This window comes from Haemaphysalis longicornis, unplaced genomic scaffold (genome assembly GCF_048455015.1).
Source record: "Haemaphysalis longicornis isolate Haplotype H1 unplaced genomic scaffold, Haemaphysalis longicornis Haplotype H1 scaffold_8, whole genome shotgun sequence".
In the NCBI taxonomy this organism is placed as follows: Eukaryota; Metazoa; Arthropoda; class Arachnida; order Ixodida; family Ixodidae; genus Haemaphysalis; species Haemaphysalis longicornis.
Window position 1 is genome coordinate 138,259,571 of NW_027526445.1, and position 20,473 is coordinate 138,280,043.

General features: G+C 48.3%; 1 protein-coding gene across 1 annotated transcript in view; it reads left to right on the forward strand.

Moving 5' to 3' along the window:
• The window catches only part of LOC144149635 (uncharacterized), a 377,896-nt gene that overhangs the window by 222,189 nt on the left and 135,234 nt on the right, over window positions 1-20,473 (forward strand). Inside the window, exon 2 of the mRNA XM_077681287.1 lies at window positions 6,690-6,787. Within this exon, the coding sequence (XP_077537413.1) occupies window positions 6,690-6,787 (98 nt within the window). The remainder of the gene's footprint in view (window positions 1-6,689; window positions 6,788-20,473) is intronic.

Consider the following 20,473-nt stretch of genomic DNA (forward strand, 5'->3'; position numbering starts at 1 on the left):
AAAATTAACTGGCCGCGGAGACACGGGGTATAGCGGTCGGCGAAAGGGTGGAATTTGGGCTGAAGACGGATCTTTCGCAGTGTTCCGGAGTAGTGCGAGTGAGAACTCCGCCAAATTGCCTGGGAGGCGGTTTTGGGAGGAGGTTCATGTGTCCTTCCCAATTCCTTCAACTCTAGGCTTCCCATAGGGCCACGGAAAGATGTTTCACACAGGACTGGCCACAGGTGATAGCGACAACTGTTGCCGTGTCATCAAGATTCAATTCAATTCAATTCAATTCAATTTGATCTATTCAACATCTCAACGATGTTTGGAGCACAGGCAAAAACCCTATGAAGGCTTGACAGGGCCTGCGCCCCAATTCATGGCAAACAGCTCGGTCAGAAGAACAACACTACACTGTGTTGCGAAAACAAGGATAACGGCACGGTCCATCTCGACCACAAACAACACTAGTATACATACATACATACATACATACAGTGCCAAAACAGATGTCAGGGTGCAACTATGAAGCAGGCACTATGAAGCAGATGAAGCAACTACTCCTGCTTGTATATGGGTGCTTGATGAACTCGCCCTGCCCCTTGACTGCGTGGTCTAACCTGCTTAAACTTAATCATTCCTTAAACTCGATCTCTGCTGACGTGTTTTGTTTTCATTCCATTTGACGACAGTGAAGAAAGAGGGAGGGCGGGGAGAGGTATTGCCAGTTGGGATCTTTCTACGAGCTCCAAACACTGTATAAAAAAGTGTCCGCTCCGTTCATGGATGCATCAGTTGCTGTAGCCGCATTAGACGGCATCGCCAACCGCTGAATAATCGCGTTACGTTGGAGTCACCGTATGATAGAATATTTTTCATCTGAGCAAACCTTTGTTCAAGTATTCACTATATCGAGCGCCTATATACGGCAAGAAAAGGGGCGCACTCAAAACAGTAGAAATTCGAGTTGAACTGCGCGGGATTTTCATCACATCACGGTTTTAATCAAGCGTCGTCCCAGTCTTGCGACAGCAAAGGGAGGGAGAGGGAGGGGGAGGGAGACTGTTTAATGAGCTGGCGAGGTCGGCCGCTTGGCTGGCTGCCTAATTGCGACGCCAATTGGAGAGCAAGCGTTATGAAATGCCCACACACATGATAGACCGATATGAACTCAAAGCATCGCGGAGAGCGCACACAAACGCACTCGCGGCCGAAACAGTCATATAACCGCGTATGGGGTACGTAAGGCCATTCTGGGAAGAACCGTCGTATGTTTCGTAGTCATTCAGAGGTCAAGAAAATTGTCGCCGCTGCGAAGATTATGCAAAACGCGCGCGATCCGATATATTTTCATAGCGCAAAAGTTAAAATTCAGGGGAGTTTAACTTGCGCGCAAGACTTGAAAGGCGAAGCTGGTGTAGGTGAGCATTGGCGGACACAAAGTTGAGTTTTAGTGTCGTTGTGGTGTCGTGGTTGACGTCGGCGGCGTAGCGTTTCAATGACCTTATGCTGAGCAAGGCCGGAGTGAGCTCGTCGTTTGGCCCACGTTTTCGTACGCCACTTTGCAAGCGCGAGTTGTCGTCTCTGTACGGATGCTTTGCGCGCCCAGCCTCTCGAAGCAAGAGCGGCCTCTTCTCCCTCGGCCGTGTGAACTACCCGCGGCCGGGCCATGAGGATCAGTGGTCACCTATTGCAGCTTCGACATTCAAGTGTACGGTACAGAGCGCATGCGCACGATGACATGAGGACGAACGGACGAGGGGCGTACGCTATGACGTGTCTTTCTCCGAGCAAGTGTTTCCACGATACGGCGAACGCTGGAGCGTTTTTGTGGTCAACGTTGGCCAATCTCCACAAGTGGGTATGCTCGGCCTGACGAACGTGCGCTCGAGGCACGCGTGCACGAGCGCTCGGAATTTTCTAGGTTTTTTTTTTAAGACGATAGTCTTTATTGGGCTACTTAAACCCAGAAATTTTGTTCTGACTATGTCTGTCTGTCTGTGTGTCCGTCTGTCTGTCTGTGACTCGATTCAGCCACCCGGCCAAAGTAAAACAATGCCTGCGCAATAGTCTTATATAGTCACAGCTAAATCTACCCGTCTATGTCCGGTGTAATGTTCATACTTGTCAACATTGTTGAAGAAGAACAAGACATTACGCAAATATGAGACAACAAATTAATACAGAAGTTTGCAGTGTTCCTTTACAAAAAGTCATAAATGCTTGATTTTTGCGAAATTAAGTACTTCATCAACTGCAGAAAAAAAAATTCTCTCCGCCGTCGCCTGCTGTCGCCCGCGCCACTATAGCTTCTAGCGTCATTTTAAGGAATCAACCGGCAACAGTTACGAAAGGTTCCACTAGATAGGTTCCACGTTCTGTTTGCAACGCACGTGGAGTAGGGAAAGGCGGTTCTATAAACGTTGAAGTAGGGCGCCTCAATTCACGCGCGTCTTGGCCGTACGGCAGTGTTGGCATCGAGACAATCGGTTTGGAGCAGTGGAACGCGGTAAATTTAAAATGATTTAAGCAAACATTTGGCGTCTTTACCTTGGGAGGAGCGCGACGCAAGAGGAACAACATGAGAGGTGAGCGGTAAAGCGAAGGGAGGCATTTACTTGGCAAAAGTCGATAAAGACTATCGTCTTTTGTCGACATTTGCAACGAAAGGAGCAGATACGCGGCCAATTTTTTAAACTGTGGTCACCATACACAAACTATGCGCTCAACAGCGAAGCTGTTGAGTGAAGCTGTTGCCTCGGGGGAAGCGAACGTGCCGGCACGTGAACAGAATAGGGTCATCCCAGCCACGCAGAAGTGATTCTGGGAAAGCGGCGCCGGGGTTACAGATTTTCTTGTTTGAATACTTCGCAGCAATAGACAGTGAAACTATAAAGCGAGGAAAGAGACGCAAACACGGTGTAGCCGAAAAAAACACTGGTAAAACTGACAAAACTGGATTTTTTTATTATAGCGGCAGAATATGCTAACATACTTTAAGAACGTCCTCACGAAGTGGCACACTCAAATGCGCACGCCAAGTCATTTATAAATAGCACCAAAGGCGCCCCCATGTGGCTCTGCGGTGTCACTGCAAGTTTTGTGTGACGCACAGTGGTATTTAGATCCTTAATTTTCCTTTCAAAATGCGGAATAACGTTTATTTTTATAATAACTTACAAATATGGCCCGTAGCTACTCGAATTTTTCTGTAGTTCGGTACATGCCACGAAGGCGCTGCGTTAGTTGAAACTGCATTGCCTATGCATTGCGATTTCTTTATGTCAATCAGATCGTCTATTTTTCCGTTTTCCCGCGAATAATTGGTTTCTTTTTCGGCAGATTAGAGAGCGTTTTTATGACTGAAGTGCCCTGTGCTACTAGTATTGCCTCGCTTTTTTTCTCAGAATCCACGCAAGAAGCGACAGTTTGAAAAAAAAATGAAACAAAAACTTTAAAGCGGGATTACTCGAAACACCATTTGCACTTAGAAAGGGAACATTTTCTCTTCAACTATTTACGTTTCTGAAACAGTTTTTTGTGAGTTACGTAGCAATGGTATATGCACATTCTGAAACATAATGAATATGTTCTCACCAAAATTTGTTTTTTTATTCACACTTTTTTTCTGTTGAACATGACTGAAATCTGAGTTTGTGGTATGTAAATATATTTTAGGAATGAGCCGTTAGTGCCACCATTATTCTTTTGCTTCAGAAGGAAGCCTTGGCCATTTAGCACATATGAAGTGTGTTTCAGACCTGTGTATGTAAAAACATTTCTGAAAATGTTCCTTAACCGGAGAAAAAAAGCTCAAAACTGTAGATTTTTATTTCAAAAAAAACTAATAAAGATTTCTGTATGAAATTATGCACACGGTTAGGCATTTATTAGTAAAGATAACCTCCAAAATGTCAGATCTATTACTAGAAAAGAAGCGAAGATAACCGCAGATGAATTTGGACACCTACGACCACTATCCCCCCCCCCCCCCCCCCCCCCTAAAATAATTCGCGATGTAAGAATGCTTACACTGCCCCTGAAAATTGTCTTTCAAACGGCGCATTTGTGTTTAAAGGTGAAACCGACTTTAAGAAGATCGGCGTAAGCTTGGTCTGTGTAAGCTGGCTTTGCCACATTGGGTGTTGCACAATGACGCAAGGCTACTTACGGAGGGAGTGGTGTTACAGCCTCACTTTATACTCCTTGCACCAGTCTATTCGAAAAACCACAAAAAAAAACTACTGGCACTGGAAAACTCGTTTGGTCACTCAACGGCATTAAATCGAAAATTGTTGCATTCGCGTTCACAGCGCATAATAAGTGCCTAGTTATTTCCTCTAATTATTTTTGTGCGGATTCTATTTCATGATTGATGCGTTTTTTTTTAAGTGCACGAGGAAAGTAGCGGGTGACTCGAAACGAACGGCCAATCTGCCGGTGGTCTCAACGCTGCTGTGATTTTTCCTTACCCCTCTCTAGCAGAAAGCTCCACCCATCCTCTTAGGATGTGGATTTTCCCTTGAGAGCTAAAGGACGAAGTAGCTTCGTTAAGGACCGCGAAGAAGATGTCAGTCCTTGTTATTTTCGGGGTTTGTCGCTCCAGGAGGAAAGGGAAAACAAATAACTGGATGACGCAGCCACGAAAGCAAGTTCTCTAACGTGCCTTGTACGGCAGAGTTCGCGCTCTGCCCGACGTCGTCTAAGGGAAAGAGGGCCAAAGTGAAAACAGCCTCTCTCTCTCTCTCTCTCTCTCTCTCTCTCTCTCTCTCTCTCTCTCTCTCTCTCTCTCTCTCTCTCTCTCTGTGCGTGTGTGTTAGAGAGAGGAAAGGAGATAGAGAAAGCGACTGTTTTTTCTCATACCGTGGCCAGCTGTAAAGCGAAATGTACGGTGATAAGACGTATAAGCCGTAAGAGGTAATACGAGACGTGTAATAAAGGTATAGACGTATGATAGAGCTACATATAGGTGAAATGAATGAGAGACGTCGAGAAATGTACAGAGCTGATTTGTGCCGCTTTCCGGTGCCCCGTGTACCGATCGGCAAAACAGCGACGCCTGACTTGAGGGAGCGGTTGTCGCTATCTCCCCAACGCACATACGCTCTTTTGTTTCTCCCACAATTCCGCACGGTATCCCACTTTGCATATTCGAAGCGGCCGCGGGCCGCTTTAGCCGCTACTTTAGAATGGCGTGACGGAGGATTCGCTGTCAAGCTTTACGCGAGGTTCGAAAGAACAGAAAAATTGAAATGGAGATTTCTTTTCCCGAGGGTCTGTCTGGCTGGATGGGTTTCTGCTCTTTTCCCCGAGGCGTCTCGCTGGGATCGGAGAGGCCCAGTTTTTGCCACTTTTATTTCTCCAAGTCAGCCCCGGTGGGCTCACAAATGCGTTGCTTTGGCAGCGTTCTAAATATTCATGAAGCAGTTGAGACGTGGATCGATGTGAGTCGTGGCAAAATTGAAAGCTAAAAAAAGAAATACACGTGCCGGATAAATCGTCGAAAATGATAAAAGGATTAGTGTTAGATAACCAGTTAATGCGTTTATAACTCAACGCGGTGTTTTAACGCGCAGGAGGCGCATTGACTATGGCGCATAACTTTCGAATAGCCTGAGGTATTTGCTGGTCAAATGAAACGCGAACACGAAAATATACACCTGAACACACAAATAGCGCAATTTCTTTTTATGCAAGCCATATTAATGAAGCGTGGCTTAGTTACAAAAGTTGGGAAATGTGAATTTCCAAATATACCAAGCGCGTGCCATTATATGAACTCTACGAGCAGTATTTTTCAAATTTTGCACGTTCTGGTTTATATTTTCGTGTTCGCGTTTCATTTCACGCCGATAGTACACTGTTTGGACCCTCTGTGGAGCCCAGTTTTGCGTAAATCCGCTGTATCAATAGGCAGCCTCGGTAATTCACTCACTATAATAATTTTTGGATAAACACTGTTCTACGGGTGTGCGTTTTGGAACAATGGTTTGTGGCGGGAATGTTCGAAGTTGGTGTCGAAACTGACGCGGGGGAAATCCCTGTTTCACAATCCCCTCAGTCGAGCTCTGGCTAGGCAGCTCGGACTTCCAGACTCAGAAGAGTATTGCGGAACGAGGTGCCGGTCACCCAATGCACTTAACCAGACTTTTGAAATGAAGTCTCTCTCTCTCTCTCTCTCTCTCTCTCTCTCTCTCTCTCTCTCTCTCTCTCTCTCTCTCTTCATTTGTACACCCAAGAGCAGAAGTTTACGGACCAAGAAAGCAGCAATTTTGAGTTATTTATCTGCCGCAAGGCAGCCCAGAGTACTATGTGCGGTAGTTTTCATTAGTTCATTAGTTCAGTACTTGTACGACATCTTGCACGCATTCGACAGTTTGTCAGGCTGCTATAGGAAGAGAAATGACCTAAAATTGCCACTTACCTGGTCCGTAAACTTTTGATCGTGGCTGTAAGTTGGAAGAAAATCGCATAGCGGGAAGTGCTACGTATGTCCAAACCTCTATACTAATTGTTGGCGGTGTCTTGCGAACTCTGGACCGTGCGAGCCACCCTGGTAGTTTGATTTATTCAATAGCCCCGCGCCAGTAGGTGTTCGTTGTAGCCCCAGTGGTGCACTAGAGCAGCGAAGCAAACACCGTTTGTGCGGTGCTCAGCCAAGCAGCTGCCCCTTGTTTCACACCCGCGTGTTTTCATCCCCGCAGCGCTGCCGTCCAAGTCGGAGGACTTGCTCGAGGCGTACCGGGCGTCGTGCCAAAAGCACGGAGTGGAGCCGCTCTCCAGGCTAGTCCAGCAGCTACAGGTGAGTCGTCGCCGGCCCTGCGTAGTACGCGCCGCGTTCTTTTCAGCGACGAACGTGTTACAGGTGCGTCGGTTGTTGTCGTGCGTGACGTCGTCGCTGTCGGCCGTGCAGAGAGGAAGCCAAAAACCCTCTCCTCTACATAACAAGGACACTCGAAGAAACGTGTAACGTTTGGGTCTGTCTCCTAGCGAAACGTCAAAACCATTTGTTCAAGAGGGTCGTTACTTTTCAGGTGCGGAGCGCCTTAGGACCGCACAATGTCCGTCCGCGTCCGTGCGCATAGCATTTGCAATCGCAAAAAAAATCACACAGGCACCGGCAAGCCTGTGTCTGGTGGACCACACAGAGTTAGTGTCAGTCGTCTTACCCATTGGGCTACGACCGTGAGTTTGTAACCCGAGAGTCAAACGGCTAACTTCCTCGCCTGTAACGGTGCGGACTACCTTAAGACCTCCCAATGTCCATCGCCGTCCATCCGTGCGCACACCACCATCAAGCGAGAATCAAGCGAAATTCGATTTGAGCCGCGAGTTGCAGTTTTATTTAGGGAATAATCAAGGTGCAACTCAGGGCTCAAATCGAATGGCGGTCGGGACGCAAATCGGGTGTCACTCGGGGCGCAACTTGGATTGCATTTCGATTCCCCGTACTCCGCACCCTCGCCATTATCCACGGAGTGGAGATGCTGCCATTTTTTTAACCTTGACTTCAGCCGTACCCTAAACGGCTGAATTTAGCTCCTCTCAAAAAAACAAAAAAAAAAAAACCCAAAACCCCTGTTTTCGCGAAACTCCTGACCGCAAGACGCAGTCGGCTTTATTCTCATACTTATGAGCACGCTCTTTATTATAGTCACCGTGCTCGATATTTTTTCGCAAACGTTAAATGTTCTATTTGACCTGTTTTCTTTTATGGTATGTGCAGCCGAAATAGAGCGAAGACCCACATCCGGGCGGATTACAACCGCTTTTCTAGCGCAGCTTGCGAAACACCGTGTACATCTCATGCAGTTCAGGTGGTTGATTCGGCCGCAAGTCTAGAAAAACACATACACACGGACGCACGAAGTACATCCTCCGCCGCCGCAGTGTATACGGCGGCCGGCATGCATATTGTGTGCTGAACCGTGGAACACTGGAAGGTAAACGGATTTCTTCTCGGTATTCAAAAAGCGACGGGGCAGTGGGAAATGAAACGACGCCTTTTTCTTGGCGCCAAGCGTCGCACCGTTGTGTTCGCGAGGCCTGTTTGGAAACGCGCATTCCTATATACGGTGACCGCACCCGAAGGAATACGATAAATTTCGGATTCTGAGACGTACACACCTTTGAGCCGCGCTGAATCCTACGAGGGCTATTTTCGGGTCGAACTTTGCGAGGCGAAAACACGGCGCGAATCGAAAGCCGCGCGGTATTGGTTCTGGCCGCCCTGTTTCTGTGGCCCCGCTCGGCGTCCTCCGGGATGCCGAGAAAGGTTGAGGCCGCGGGGGCGGAGGAAATTTCGTGCCTGGAGATTCTGTTCCACACGGACGCCCCTGTATAGCGCGCGGACAGCGGACCCGAGATTGCTTCGGCGAGGTTTTCAAATTGCTTGTGACACTCGAGAGAATTCCGCCCAAACAAAACGAAAAAATAAACACGGTAGGATGGCATTTGTGAAGGTCGTGCGGGAAAAGCCAGGAACGGTTTAAGGGGAAAATGAATAGAATCGCAAGTCGACAACGTAAGCGCTGGACACATGTACGATTTGTACACGCGATTCGCATGCGACTGATCGTTACGACTGTCACCACGACTAGTCGTACGTGTGAATTTGAGACACATGACCCGATGCGTGCATGCGATGCGCCGTCGGCGTCGCTCCGCCCACCGTTTTTGCTCCATGGTCAACTACGACTATCGCTGAGCTGAATTTGTAGATTCCGCGCGTTTAATCGCAAAAAATGGATAAAGCAGGCAATCGTGAAGCGTTTCCTGCCTTCGGAAACAGTTCGCTCACACGCCGGCCGCGCCTGCCAGCTCGGACACTCAGCGGCTCGAACCGGCGCAGACCACGGTAGCAACCGCTTGTCGCTTCTCTTCTGAATCAATCTGATCGTAAAAATGAAGTTCCACATGCGAGAAAGTAGGTGTTAGTGTGGTGAAAAATTGTGCTTGGGATTGTTATCAGGGCTTATTTTAAAAGCGGCGATCAGATATCTGCCGCGATGCAAGCGTATACGCTGACCGGCCCCCGCGGCGCGCGGCGGGCGGTGCGCCGACCGGTCGAGAGATGGCAATACCTGCGCGGAAGCATCGAAACAGGCTACGCAGATGTTCAACTACGACGATCGCTGAGCTGAATTTGTAGATTCCGCGCGTTTGTTCGCAAGAAATTGATAAAGCAGGCAATCGCGAAGTGTTTTCTGCCTTCGGAAACAGTCCGCGCACACGCCGGTCGCGCCTGCCAGCTCGGCACACTCAGCGGCTCGAACCGGCGCAGACCACGGTAGCAACCGCGCTTGTCGCTGCTCTTCTGAATCAATCTGATCGCTAAAAAGAAGTAGCTTATGCGAGAAAAGGGATGACAGTGTGGTGAAAAGTTGTGTTACGGATTGTCATTCGCAGTTACACAGATAGCGGCAATCAAATATCCGCCAGGATGCTAAGCCTAAAGTTTCCAACACCCGAGCCGACCAGAGCAACGCACGCCGGTTGCGGGAGGTTGGGGCTCAGCGGGCTCTCATTGGCTGTGGCCTCACGACGATGGCGACGATGGCACGACTGCATCTGGCTTGCCAGACGCACGTCGTGAGCCTCCTCCGACCAGCGATCGACGCCAAAACGGGTCCTAACGATCAATCGTAACTATCAGTCGCATGCGAATCGCGTGCACTAGTCGTACATGTGTCCAGCGCTTTAAGCTCAAAAAATGCCGGGTTTGTTGGCAATGCTAAACCATGTTCTGCACAGAGCATGGAAAGAAAAGTTAGGCTCTCCATTTGGACGGTTCCTCTTTCGTTCCTTTGTGTAAAATTTTGTTTAATGCGATTACTATTTATATAAACCGAGCTGCCGGCTTCTGCGATGCCTGTCTGTCCAGAAGGATTTTCGCGTGATTTAGGGGGTTAACATCGACGTAGAAAATTTCGGTAGATATACTTAATACTGTAAGAAGTGCGAAAACCTTGTAGAGCGGCAGCAATGTCTTCGAGTAATGTATCGACGTTCACTAACCTACTTTCTACCGGTATTGTGGGCACCGCCATGACAGCTGCCATCGTAGGCTGGCGACCCATTTTTCAGCTCCCTTAGTCAGAATGCTTTCGCATTCAAAGCACGAAAGCAGACTTGAGGGCCCTCCGGTAGTTTTGCGGCCCGCAATGATGGAGCTTCGTCTTCGTGAGTGTGTAGACACCGCCCGGGATGTCTTTCTTACTTTGGTCTTTTTTTATATATATTGGGGAGCACGAGTACTGTGAATGCCCCCCAAGGAAGGGAGTAAAGAGAATTTATTATAACCCACATGTCAAGGCGCAGCGGCTATAGTGATAACAGCGCTGCCCTAAGTACAGAAAATTATCCAATCAGTTTTCATGTAACGTGGTCATTCTACACACTGCGCAAAAATGTTTGGCGTGGGCAACAAGCTACTGCGAATGAAATCACATAAAGTCCACCAGAGTTCAAATAAAGAGTTCATAAACTATACTGAACTCAGTACGGCACTAGGGAAACGCTCAGGATGTTGCTCCTGACCACTATAAAGCGCGTAGACCAACGCAAAAGGAAGGCTTCTTCCCCTAGAGCTGCCAACTCATGCTCCAAATGACTCATGAGAATCGACCGGACACGCCACAGCAGAGGGTACATTGCCCGTTGCGGCCGGGCTCGAAGACATGCAGCACCACGATTTCTCCACAAAACGAAAGCACCAGCGCACATCAGAAAATTCACCAACACATCATTTGAACGAGTCTTCATTCGAAGTGTGAGTCCGAACATCCGGCTTAATACAGTCCAAAACGTTGCCGCTACACGACAGTGAAACAAGGCATGTTCTAACGTTTCAGTGTGGCCGCAGTGTGGACACCGTGCGGAACGCACTACGCCGAATCTCGCCAGACGGTCACACGTCGGGAGAACTTCCCAGCCACGTAGCCATCCAAAATCCCGAACATCAGCCGGAAGTGCCGCCGAAGTCAGCTGATGCCACCGACACCGCGTGACCTTCCTATCTGTTGGTTGTCTAATTGGGTTATTGCCAATTTTTCGCACAGTTCACTTGCCGTACTTTCCCTAAAACTTAGGCTTGGCAAGGAAGACTGGAGATTTCGCAATGTTTTTATAACGTACGCGTAAAATGGCGGCGGCTGCCCAGCTGAAGGACCGGCGATGTGCGCGTCATAAAATAATGACCGGGAAGTTCCCAGAAAGTACTGGAGCAGCGCCTTTCCTGGGTACTCGTCTGAGTCCACAAGGTCGATCACTGCCCGTACCGCCAGCGCGCTGCTCATAGTTTGCAAACAAGGCAGACTAAAACCACCCATTGACTTGGGCAGCCTCAGCAGCGCTCGTGACACTGTTTCCGTCTTGCCCGCCCAGAAGAACGATCCAAACTTCGTTGCGAACTGTCGGGTGAAATGGCGCGGCGGTTTTGCTACGCGTGCTACATAAAAAAGCGCTGCCGAGACGGACGACTTAATTATGTAGCTTCGCTCTGCAAGGGAAAGCCTGAACTTTCCTGCAACTGCAAGACGTTGCTCCGCAGTCTCAAGGAGGCGCTTCCACGTACTACGCGCCACTTCACCCGAGGCATGAAAAACCACACCTAGTACTCGAACACCCGTCACCCATTCTACGTCGCCCGCCAAGCCAGACGCAAATGTGCCGAAGCGCACCGCCATACTTTTTCCCCTGTTCAGTCGAGCTCCAGACAGCTCACCGTACTCCTGAAATAGCCGCATAAACGCTCGGTAGCTGTCCTCGTCCCGAATGAACAGGGACACGTCGTCCGCATACGCGGACACTTTAACTTGGCCTATGCCTGGCAACGGAAAGCCGCGGATGGCAGTGCTTGCATCAACACGGCGCAGCAGTGGGTCGAGACAAATGACAAAAAGCAAAGGTGACAAAGGGCAGCCCTGCCTTATCCCACGGGTGACAGAGAATGGACTACTTAAAAGCCCGTTGACAAGGATTCGGACGCTGACGTCCGCGCGCGTCACTCACGCGCGCGGACGTTACGCGTTACTCATAAGGGAAGTGTTGGGAGTGATCTCTGCGCTGCGCCATTGCCAGGGAGGCTGCTGTTTCTAGGCCGCAAACAAGTGCGCAGTAACATAAAATAATGAAGAAGTCACGTGTTAGCCCATTAGCTACCCTTGATTAATGAACACTCAATCCAGTGTCTCTTTATAGGCCTGTTCAGAGGTTGCGGCGTCCTCTCTTGACTATATTCGGTATCAACGGCAGGCCGCCACAGCCCCTTTGGAGAATCGCTGCTTCGCAATTCACAGGTTTCGCGTTGAGTGGGACCGCTTTAATTTTTCACGTTGAAAAGTTAAACCAGTACGTTCCGTGTGGCGATTGGGCGTGACGGCACGTGAGTCGTACAGCCGCGCAGAATTCAGATTCTGAGTAAGCGATGGCAAGTGTCCTCAGTCTGCCTATTGAACTATTTCGCGCCTTGAGTGCCCTGATGACTTGACAAAAACTTGACTGCCTTCAAGAACTTTTTTCGTTCTTTCACAGTCACTCTAGATAGCAAGGATCTTTTTTTTTTCAATAAACTAGAACGCGGTTCTCGTACCGTGTAAGTCATTTGAATGTACCAAGGCTTCACATTGGGCTAGTCGGGTGCACATATTAACAATTCAAATACAGCGCAAAGACGAGGACGGAAGAAGTGACGTACTAGAGCTCTGTTTGTCACTACCTTTAAATAAATTAGGTAAGGTAGAAGTAATTATACACTAATTGAGTTATTCCCGGCCCAATGGTACTCCTTTTAACGACACTTTTCCCCATAAATTTGCGTCTACTAACGGCTGATGTCGCCGAAAAGAATACTACGTTAATTTCACTGCCCCCCCCCCCCCCCCATAAAAAAATTTTAAAAATATCCAGTGTAGTCATTTTTAACAATCGCTCGTCAAATGTGTTACATAATTCAGCTGCATTTGCGGTCTCTGTAGAATAATCGTCATATTCTCAAAAGGAATTCGCTAGTCTGACATGTCAAGCGACCCGGACTCTACCGGGCCGCCTCGTGCACTGATTAATTAAACAGCGCTTCCGCCGCACTGTTTAAAACGCTGACACAGGGTCTGGCGGCGCCTTCTTCTTCGAAGCCGGCACGTGGGAGCTGTTCGTGACACGTGGGGCTTAAATATTGCTCATTCATGACTCCCGTTAACCTTCCGCGTCCGGTTCGGAAAACTTCGTCATGTAGTAATGTTTGCTCTGCCCACGGACTTTCCCGTTACGGACTTTCTGCCCGCGCGCCTGCCGACGAGGGTTTTGTGGGGCTTTGCTTGGTGGGAAACTTATGCTTAGTTGCAGCGCCTCGGTTACAACCACCTTGTGTATACGAACAGCCGTTTGCTCAAACGCCCACGCCTTGTCCGGGCCGTGTTTTCTCGGGAAGCTTGCTTCGTCGTATACAAGCTGCCCGTTTTCTGCATGTATTTCGCGCGAGAGACAACGTTGAAACTGGTAATACGAACGGGAGGAACTAGAACAGTTCCGCCTGCCATTTTTGGGTTCCTGCGATTTGCATATTATGAGAAGCGGAGTGGTAAAGTTTAAGGGAGAATACCCTACTTCGTTTGTGTGTGTTTGTGTGCGTGTGGGAGAAGGGGGGTGGGGGGGTGGTTACTTGTTTGTTTGAAAAACCGTACACTGCGAAGGACTCAGCAAAGTGTATCGTCCTTGTTAAATCTTTTAGGGGTAAAGCCCCTTAGGGGCTGGGGCTTTTGGCGTCTCCTGTCGTCGTCGTAATCGTCGTCTCACGTAGTCACGGTACTAAAACACCGGAAACTCGTTTACGCCTCGCGCTAGAACGTAACGCGTTCTAAAAAAATACCGGGACACTCGTTTGCGCCTCGCGCTATCTTCGTGCCTCTAAGACAAGAGAATTTTACAGCAAAGCTGTATACCGTGCTCTACCCCCGCTACGGTTTCAGCTCCGTACGCAAAAACGCGAAGGCGCCAAGAATACACTTACACACTGCATGCTTCGCCCTTCTCCAGGTTTCACGTTAGTGGAGATGGCCCGGGATTTTTTTTTTTTTTAATGGTTTACCCGTCTTTGTCTTTTCTCATTGGCGCTGACTTGGCTACTGGTCTGTGATTTATCGTTTTACAACAGGCATATTTTGCGCGGCGTTCGAGAAACGGATACGCGCCGCGGTTGAGAATGAATTCTGGAGCTTTTTACGATAAAATGTGAAGACGCGCGGTCAGTGCCTGACTACAATTGATAATCGCATTCTCTTGTTTGTTTGGCTTTTAGTGTACGCGTTGATAGTTAGTAAGTTATCACGCAAAACGTGTGAATTTTCGGCTTCCACATTTCTCCTGGTAAAGTTAATTATAGCGTCGTTGTGCGAGCTTGCGAACGCGCGCGCGATCGCCTCTTTTGTCGTCTGCTCTTGTCAACCATTGGGTATACCGGCCAGGAGGAGGAGGCCGGGCTGTGGACATCGGAAGGCGGCCCTTCCTTCGTAACAGTTGCCGGGACGATATATGGTCCTCTGTCGGCCGTAAAACAATAGCTTCGCTCCCCTAACATTTTTTTTTTGCGCAGCAATGGGCCTCTCTTAAGCTTTTCTTTCCTGCTGCATCATACAGCAATCGCCGAGGGGCGAACTCGACCATGGTGAACTGCCGTAAAAGCAAACGAACATGCTAGCTTATGTTCTGCACGTATATATGTTGTATACGCCGGCAACCCTTCAGCCACTTCGCTGGTAATTGCCGCAAGCAGTGCCCACTTCAGCGTCTTGTTTTGGTGCAGTCATCACCGCTGGCGTCCCACAGGGCTGGGAAGCTGCTTTACTGCGGCGATAAAACACAGGTTCGCGTCGTCGGGCATAAAGGGCGCCGTACGTACATCTTGCCTTGCTATCCTCAGCGTAACGATCTCAGGTTCGATGTTTCTGGCGCCGAAATCGCCGTACGGAAACGACGGAGCTTGGCGCGAAGAGTATAACGAAAATATAAACTAAGCACGTCTGTAGCGGAGGTATTGACCGTCTGTAATTCCCAGCGCAGCTCCATGGTTGCCAGTTAGTGTGCAGCGCCGTAAGCGCTGTATCTGGCGCCGCGGTCGTGGAGAGAAAAGAAGCTTCGCGTTTTCAGTCCACGTCGTCCGCGGTTCGTCGGCTGAAGTCGCAAATCCGTGACGTCCGACACGCTTTTCGCGGACGGAATGAATGATTCCATCTGTCGTGTGCACAACACTTAGCGACGTCACACGCGTGCGTTGTTGTTCTAGGATAAATTTCAGCAAACTTTGTGTCGTAAAGTTGCCCTAAATTAAAATAAACTTAAAATAAAACGGGTATGCAGTTCAAACTACCGACATGATGCGAAGCTTATACTGCAAAAGCGTCTGACGGTTTTTGTAATGGCACCGTTCCTAATTAGTGTACTTTCCGCGACTGCGCGGTTTTGCAAATGTTACCCTAATAATTTTCCGTCGATATCTCTCCCGAAACTTCACTGCCTGCATGGGGCGTCGTTAATAGAAATTCTTGCTCAAGTTCTCACTAAGGAGGAGTGCTGTCGAAAATGTAGGCGGCATTCCATTACGGCACGTCCCGGTTGCAGGCGACGACGGTGTATTTGTTCTCGCTGACGTCAGTCAGAAAGGGGCTGTTACTAGGGGTGGTCGTTTCTGCGCTATTTCCGAAAGAAGGAGGGGGGGGGAGGGGGGGGGAGGGGAGGGGGCGGTGGAATGAGTGTTTAGCGCCGCGCAATTTAAGCTTTTCGGCCATGTGGAAACCAATTCATGTGTCGGAAAACTCGGGCTCTGAAGGATTAGTGTTTTTTATTCCTGTGCTTGTATTTTTTAGTGGTTTTCCTTAGCCTAATCATGGTCAGGGGAAAGACAGCGCAGCTGGCACACTGGCAAAAAGGAGAAGACTGGACACACACGTGTATTTCATCTCAATACACCGTAGTGTATTGTAGTTGGGGTGCGACTTCAAAGTTGTTCGGGCTAGTCTTCCATGCAATAAAGAAAAAAAAATCATTTCAATACACCGTTTAGAGATCGTGTGTGTTTCCAGTCGCCTTTTTGTCCGGGGGCCAGCTGCGCTGTCTTTCCCCTGATCACGATCAACCAACATGGCCGCATAGCCACTTTAGTGCGTTTCATTTCTTTGGCTTAATTATGTAATAGCTAATATTGTTATGCATTTTATTATGGCAGATTAAGGTCAGCCATTTCCGAGTGCTGAGTGTATCGTAAAGCCGTTTTTGGGGTCACGGTTCTTCTTCGTTCGACGAGGGCCGCAGATTAACTGATGATGAGATTGAACTACACGTTATAAGTATACTGTGGGAGCACGTAATGCGGTCTTAAACAACGCAAATCCCGCGCCATCTCCAATAACGTGAAACCTGGGATGGTGCGAAGCATGCAGTGTGTAAGTGTATTCTTGACACCTTGGCGTTTTTTGTCAACGGAGATAAAACCGTTGGGTGGTAGAGGTATACAGCTGTGCTGTAAAAGTCTCGTGTCTTTGAAGCACAAAGCTCTCTAGAGCGAGGCGTAAACGAGTGCACCGGTGTTTTAGTACCGTGACTACATGACACGAATGACGACTGCGGTGACGACGATGACAGGAGATGCCAACAGCCCCAGCCCCTAAGAGGCTTCGCCCCTAAAATAATTATCTTAATCCTTTCGGCCCTGGCGTCCTATATTTAGGACACGAACGAAAAGACATCTAGCAATTAAAGAACAAAAGCTGTAACAGCTAGCTTTCTGCTAAAGTATTCTTCAGGAATGCTCCTTCGATGTATCAAGATTGTTTGTTGCCTGCTAAAGCCGAGCTATATAAAAAGGAAGGCATTGCATTGAAGGCCAAACTGACGCCTGGGTGACCCCAACGACCGAATTCCTGGATTGATTACATGGCTGTAAATCTCAAAATGCATGCATTACCAGCCATATTTTTACGTGAGTTGATTGCTTTGATTGTTTGGAAAAACAAAAAAAATTTCTGCCAATAAATTTAAATTTAATTGCATGATGACGAAACTAGATTTGAAATTTGTAAGTAGTTGCATCACAAGGTCAGTTTTCATTTGTAAACCTATTGAACCCAAATATACTAAGAAGCGAAACAAAAACACTTTTTTGGTAGAAAGAAAAAAATGAGGGTTAAAAGGGTAAATAAACTTGCCGCCCTTTGAGTTATTGCCAGCAGTCACTGAAACGAAGTGAGAGCACACAAAGGAACAGGGTAATTGTTCATGATAACCGGAATGCCATTCACTGTTTGATGTAACGCCGGCGATGGAAATGAAGGACTTATTAGGAAAAGTGCGCCGCGTCGGGTAAGGTTATCATAAACAAGATAATGCGCCTTCCCATTGTCAGATACCGTGAAATTACGGCTATCTTTGTTGACCGCGCGGGTGACCGATTTACGCCCGCCGTTATCACGATCTGAATAAAGTGAAACCCGACCGGGAGAATACGAATTTGAAAACAGGCGTTCCAGATTTTATTCCTCTCGGCTAAACACTGGAGTGACTCGGGTGTATTGGCGACGTGAGGTTGACCGTAATTGATCAGTAACAGAACCCTCTTCATATCCATTATTTCCTTATCGGCTTTTTATCTGCTGCTGCGCTGACTCGGCGTTGAGCGCGTGTACTGAAGTGCTTTCCCGCGTACGAGCGAATGCCCCGAGTTATTTTTGCCGCGTTCTAGTGTTTACCAGAGTCTCACTAGCGCGCCTATCGATAATATAGGTGCTAAAATTAGTGTCTATTTTGGGATTTTCTTAGCGCGAACCTATGATGAAAGTTGCGCAATAGGTCACGAAAGGCTGAATGCTGAAGGGCGTGGTCTGGCGCACTTTCCTGCTCCACGCGACGCCAACGATGATACCACGCTATGTTTCGGCTGTGCCAAAATGTAGGACAAAATGAAAAGCACTGATTCAGCCAGACGTTTACGTTAAATTCGTTTAGAGGCAAAACCCCTTAGGGGCTCGGGCTGTCGGCGTCTCATGTCCCCATCGTAGTATCATGTAGTCACGGTATAAAAGAACACACCTAGAAACTCGTTTTTGAACGCCTCGCGCTGGAACGCTTCGTGCTTCAAAGACACAAGAGTTGCAGCAAAGCTGTTTATCTCTACCCCCTAACGGTGTCATTTCTGCGGGAAAAAACGCCAAGGGGCCAAGAATGGACGGATACACTGCATGCTTCGCCCCTCCCCAGGCTTCACGTTAGTGGAGATGGGCCGGGAAGTTTTTGTGTGTTTGTTTTGTTACTAAAGGCGCGTCTTTAGTAATTTGATGAGAATGGCGGTGGACCTGCCGTTGCCCCCACCCTCCTTTTTACGTTCCCTAAAGCCTCGCTCGAGATCGATATACGTCACACCCCCACCGCTTCGTCTTCTATAAACCCTTGTACGTCATCTATAAACCCATAGCCAGTCTCTCCTTCCCTTATTTCTAACTCTTCTGCAACATTTTTTTTTTCACGCAATCACGTTTTTTTTTTCTCCGTACACTGGACGGACGGATTCTCCTTTCGTCTAGGTACATAAAGCTTAAGCTTCGCTTTAAAATACCTTCAATAACATTTTGGTTCGCTGTGGCTACCCTGTTCCTCTCAGAGTAACCCATGTGGGGCATTCCAAGGGTGACCGCGGTAGCCCTGACGAAGACGTCGACCTTCGGCGAAGCTGAGGCTGCTGGCTTGTACAAAAAACTCTTTGTTCCTGTTTGCCGCAGCCGTCTTGCAAGCTCCGTAATTCTCCATGCGTGCGTGTGAGTGTCTGCATGTGCGTCGCCTTGTCGCTTGCTTATCCAGAACAAAATGTAGGCTTGCTTGCCGCACTATGCTTACGCGAGCTTCGCGTGTTTTCAAAGTAGTCCCGTCTGCCACCGTCACTGAATGCGTGCCGTCCTCTGCATTGGCTTCTGCTGCACGCGTTACTTTAGCAGTGCGAAACGACGTCGGAAAGCTGGAAATGAAAGTAAACCGGAGTTGTGCAAATGAGAGCTGTCTGCTGCGAGCTTCACCAAAAGATCGCTTCCCTCTGGGCAAACAACACAATCTGTGACTGGAAAGTAGGCATTGCCCCCCGGCTTCATTGTGATCCCAAGCGACTAATTGGCTGCCTAGGTCTCACGTTAGTGAACGCCTGTTTCTGCATTTGCTCGGCCAGTCAGAAAGTGTTTTTTTTTTTTTTTTTTGCCTAGCTTATTCGTGTACGACACCTTCGGAAAGGTTTTTTTTTTTTTTTATCTCTACGACGTTGGAACCGGTCCGCGCGTGCGCTTTAGGGACGGCGACAGACCCATTAGCGGGTAGTTTGTACAGACTATTCCTTTTTCTGCCGGCAACGGCATCCCATTTCGGCTCCTTCTTCTTCGACGAGGGCAAATAAGCCTGGCGGCTGACGCGAACGATGCTTGTCCCCTGCGGCAGTCACTGTCTCTTATCAAGAAATCCCAGCGCGACTTCTCAAGAAATACCCAGCAAAGAGTATAGCTGTCTGCTTTACTTCTTAATGCCTCGGGGGAAGGAACGGCGTGTGATTCTACGAACGTCGTCGCCTGTTGTTGGCCGGATGGAAGAAGGACGAAAACGAAAAAAAGAAAGGATAGAAACTCTCTATTGCTGAATTTATATGTAATGTATAGTATTGGTGGTTGAAGTATCTTCGTCGTAGTTTCGTATCGGACCTGTGTGGCTTAAACTTGCCGAACGAAGTTTTTTGTTGTTGTTGTTGTTGTGTTTGACACCGCTCGCGCAAGCTTGAAGTAGCATTTTTTTTTATTTTTTACTTTTGTTTTTATCACGGTTATCTTGAACGTTGTTTCTTTTTTTTTAATCCAGGCTGCGTCTTTTTAAGTAGTGATGATGGTTGAGTGTTAATAGCGCAAGGCAAACTGGGGCAAAGAGCGCCAAAACAGTGGTTATATATGAGAGCTGAAAACGAAAACACTAAAATCGGTCTCCAAGAACACAAGTAAAATCAGTAAATATTTTTCCGTAGTTCTGTTGTTGTTGGGTTCGGCACCGCTTTTCCTCTTGCCTGTTTTTGTTCTGGTGGTATGGTCGGTCCGTCCTCGCCAGTTACTTAACAAACGACGATAACAGCTGCCTTCAAAACTCATAGCCAATCCACCGGTTCTCATTAGAGCTTGACATCGACATATATCCGCTAACGAATCTGACATGCCCCCTCCGGGGGATTGGCCAGTGACGATGACAGGTCAGGTGCTGTCAGAGGCTCGCTGCCAATTGACCGACTGCCGTTGACTGCGACGTCAACGTGCCCACCAACACACATAATTTCGCACATAACACACGTCAGGAGACTTTAGTGTCTCTCTTAATTATTTTTTCATGTGAAGTTAAAACGCGACGGTTGAAACATGAAGCTTTCTTTCACTCGTGCAACCTCCTAGTGAAGGTCAAGTTCCAAAATCGGATAGACGCTGGCTTC